Raw genomic sequence first — 5,000 nt, forward strand, 5'->3', positions numbered from 1 at the left:
CTATCACTGCTTTGCTAAGAGTAAAGGTAACATTCATGATGGATGTAAGGCATCTGGTTAGACAGTCCTTTTAGTGGGTTGTTGTGGTGTAAATGGTTAGGAGCTGGGATTCTCACTCAGAGGGCCCCGTCAGGGAGGTAAAATTTGTATTCCTATATTAACCCATTGCTTACGGGTGTCATGACATACATGACATAGGAGCTTTGGCCTGACGACGGGCGTCATGACGTACATGACGTTCGGGGATTTTGGATCACTGTGCTATTTTATTTTGCTATGAAAAAGGAATGAGTGATGATGGCTACTGCAGTCATAATTACTATAATTACCGTAATATCGTGCTAGCTTCACGTCCAAAACCTAGATGGCACCACTTTTTCCTAGCACCAGCAGGAGAGAGAGCCTTGAATGGCACCCATCTACGGTCTCTAGCATGCACTGTCTCTATAGAGCGATGGCACACACTAAGTTGATGAACCCTTGCTCTAAAGTACCGCCGATTAAGATGTGCAGGCAGAACGAGAAGAAGGTGACTCAATCTATACCCAGTGTCTAAAATGTGCTCCTGTGCCAATATGGATGCCTTTCACTGTGGCACTCACAGTCACAAGCACAGGTTTCATTCCTCTTCCCTACCTCTTCTTGTTATCTTTATTGTAGGTGGTTATATGTTTCGTATTCGTTCATGACAGCACAAAAATACGAAAAAACAAAGTTGCCTTTTGTCCTCCCATAAAACAGCAATACTTCTATCACATTGAGTATAAAGAAAATAATTAGCTAATAAGGATAATATACTACAATTCTAGTCAACTGCAGCACTGATAGAGCCTGTCATATGGCACATATAAGTCTCTAAACTCAATAAAACACACAAAAAAACAAAACACAAAAAACGCTCTAGTTTTACAACGAATGACTGAAAGAGAGTGGGATGATTCAAATTGCATTGCTTCAAGCGGTCTCTCTCTGAAATAAAACTTATCCTGGAGGCTGGGCAAGTAAATTTATCTCGTCTGCAATGGGTTAAAATGGTTTACTGCATTCTACTATCTTTCACATATTGATATTCCTAGTTTCATATTAACTTAGTGAATATTTTTATTTTGTAGAACATGTATCACTATATCTTTCCTTTGTATTTTTATATTTAATAGATAGTTGGTGTACGTGGTGTTAATACGACAGGAAACAAACTGGTAGTACAGGAACTTTTACCAGGAAAAGTACTTCCACTTCCTAACTCGCCACTCATCACCAAGAATGTTACAGGTGAATTTTGTTAGCAAATGTAATGTAATATAAATATTTAGTAATGCTGACTAGTCCCTTCATACAAATTAATTGAATCTTCTTTATCCTCTGCTATGAATTTATGCAAATTAGATATCATCATATTATCCATTTGATAAAATTGTTTCTTTATTTAGATTTTCTATACAAATTACATATAATATATATTTATATATATGTATCTCTCTCTCTCTCTCTCTCTCTCTCTCTCTCTCTCTCTCTCTCTCTCTCTCTCTCTCTATATATATATATATATATATATATATATATATATATATATTTATATATATATCATATATATATATATATATATTTAATCATACATATATATATATTTATATTTATATATATATAATATATATATATATATATATATATATATATATATATATATATATCATATATACACTTTTATATTTATACATATATATATATGATATATTAATACATGTATATATGATATATTTATACATATGTATATGTATACATATATATATATATATATATATATATATGTATATATATATATATATATATACATATGTATATATAAATAAATATATATATATATAGATATATAGATATATACTGTCTATATATATATATATATATATATATATATATATATATATATATATATTTTTTTTTTTTTTTTTTTTTTTTTTTTTTGTTTTTATGTTTTTAATTTATATATATATATATATATATATATATATATATATATATATATATATATATATATATATATATATATATATATATATATATATATATATACATATATATATATAGACATATTTATAAGTATATTCAATATATATATATATTTATATATATATATATACATATATATATTGTTAGTGTATGTGTATGTCTATATATATATATATATATATATATATATATATATATATATATATATATATATACATATATATATATTTATATACACACACATGTGTTTTACATTCAGTTGCCATAACCACTTTTTCTGGTAAATTGGACAATGTTCATAACCACATTATCTTGATATCAGTCTCATACACTTCCTCCATCTTTCATTTGTTCCTCTCCTTATTCCAACTTATGTGGAATTTTATATTTTAGGTGCAGTACAAGTAGTAATTGCCAGTGGCCCATTCACAACTACTGACAACCTGCTTTATGAGCCGTTGACAGACCTCTTGACAATGTTGAAAGAAAATCCCCCACACCTACTTATTCTTCTTGGACCTTTGCTGGATGCTGCTCATCCTCTGGTAGTTGGAAACCAATTAGCAGAAACACACGAGGCTGTGGTGGCGCGGTGTCTTCGAATTATCACTTCAACACTTGAAAAGTATGACTCTTCCTTGTAGAACTTATATTCATGTATTTATACCTATAGATATACATATGCATATACACACACATACATGTACACATACACATACGCACAAACACACACAAGCACACACACATACACACATAAACACATACACACACATACACACAAACACATACACAGAAATACACATACACACAAAGACATATATAGAAATACACATACACACAAACACATACACAGAAATACACATACACACATACAAACATACATGGACATACATACATGCACATACACACATACAACACATACATGCACATATTCACATACACATACACACGCATATGCACATACACACGCACATACATCATACATGCACATAGTTACACGCACATACACAAACACACGCGTATGCACAGACACTCATACACACACATGCGTGTGCACAGACACGCACACCCATATACACATACACACACTTACACATACATACACTTACACATACATACACACACTTACACACATACACACACACACATACACATACTCACACGTACACACACTCACACATACACACAATCACACACATGCACACAAACATATACACATATTTACACACAAATATACACATATTTACACACAAATATACACATATTTACACACAAATATACACACATGTACACACACACACACACACACACATGCACACACATATGTACACACATGTGCACACACATGTGCACACACATAAGGCCCTTGAGTTTCCACTGTCGCCTGGCGGTTACCACCATGCCTGGTCAGCACAGTTGGTAGGGACCAAGCTCGGATCGAGTCAACACGCGTTGGCACATTCTCTCACGAGTCAGCATACGCTGACACAGGCGGGCTCGCCTCAGTGCACATAAGCCCGGCGAAGCATCTGCTTTGGAAATCCAGCTTATCCTTATGCACACACATATGTATGCACACATGTACACACACACATATGTACACCATATATGCACATGCACACATATGTATGCACACATATTTACACCATATATACACATGCACACATACGTATGCACACATATGTACACCATATATACACATGCACACATATATACATGCACACACATATAAATGCACATACACACATATGCACATATACACATACACATACACACATGCACACATATACACACATACACAAACTTACATATTACACATATACACACACTCATACACACATACATATGCATACATGCATATGCACACACATATGCACACACACATGCACACACACATGTGCCCACACATGTGCACACTCACATATGCACACTCACATATGCACACATGCACACTCACATATGCACACTCACTTATGCACACATGCATGCATGTATATGCACACATACACACACATACACACACATATTACACATATACACATACTCATACTCATACACACACATACATATGCATACATGCATATGCACACACATATGCACCATATGCACACACATATGTACCATATGCACACACATATGCACCATATGCACACTCACATATGCACACATGCACACTCACTTATGCACACATGCACACACGTGGACACACATACACACTCGCATATGCACACATGCAAATACATGTGCACACACATGTGCACATACATGCACATACATATGCACACACACACACACATATGCTCACACATACACACATATACCTACACACATATACCTACACACATATACCTACTCACATATACCTACACACAAATACCTACACACAAATACCTACACACAAATACCTACACACATATACATACACACATACACATACACACATACACATACACATACATACACACATACATACATACATACATACATACATACATACATACATACACACATACATACATACATACATACATACATACATACATAAACACATATGCACAAATGCACATATGCACACAAATGTACACACCCATGTACACACGCACTCATGCGTTCACACATTTTTCTCACACGTGCTCACACACACATACACGCCCATGCACACATATACATGGACAACACACATATACATGGACAACACACATATACATGGACAACACACATATACATGGACAACACACATATACATGAACAAAGCACATATACATGCACTACACACATATAAATGCACTACACACATATACATGCACTACACACATATACATGCACTACACATATACACCTACACTACACACATACACATGCACTACACACATACACATGCACTACACACATACACATGCACAACACACATACATGCACACACATGCAAATGCAGATGCACAACACACATATACATGCACACATGCACACACATGCACATGCATACACGCTAG

The 5,000-nt window shown here is 34.1% G+C and overlaps 1 protein-coding gene across 4 annotated transcripts in view; it reads left to right on the plus strand.

Annotated features, from left to right (window-relative positions):
- Positions 1-5,000, plus strand: part of LOC147471141 (DNA polymerase alpha subunit B-like) — a 39,887-nt gene that overhangs the window by 21,893 nt on the left and 12,994 nt on the right. For all 4 annotated transcript variants that reach the window (XR_015191341.1, XM_086540936.1, XM_086540937.1 and 1 more), the window contains exons 7-8: positions 1,158-1,272; positions 2,401-2,632. Coding sequence is in view for 3 of the 4 variants with exons in the window: in XM_086540936.1 (XP_086397062.1) it covers positions 1,158-1,272; positions 2,401-2,632 (347 nt within the window). In the remaining variant the exon portion in view is untranslated. The remainder of the gene's footprint in view (positions 1-1,157; positions 1,273-2,400; positions 2,633-5,000) is intronic.

Source organism: Penaeus japonicus, unplaced genomic scaffold (assembly GCF_977035675.1).
Source record: "Penaeus japonicus unplaced genomic scaffold, GWHDUDI00000001_assembly GWHDUDI00000010, whole genome shotgun sequence".
Classification (NCBI taxonomy): Eukaryota; Metazoa; Arthropoda; class Malacostraca; order Decapoda; family Penaeidae; genus Penaeus; species Penaeus japonicus.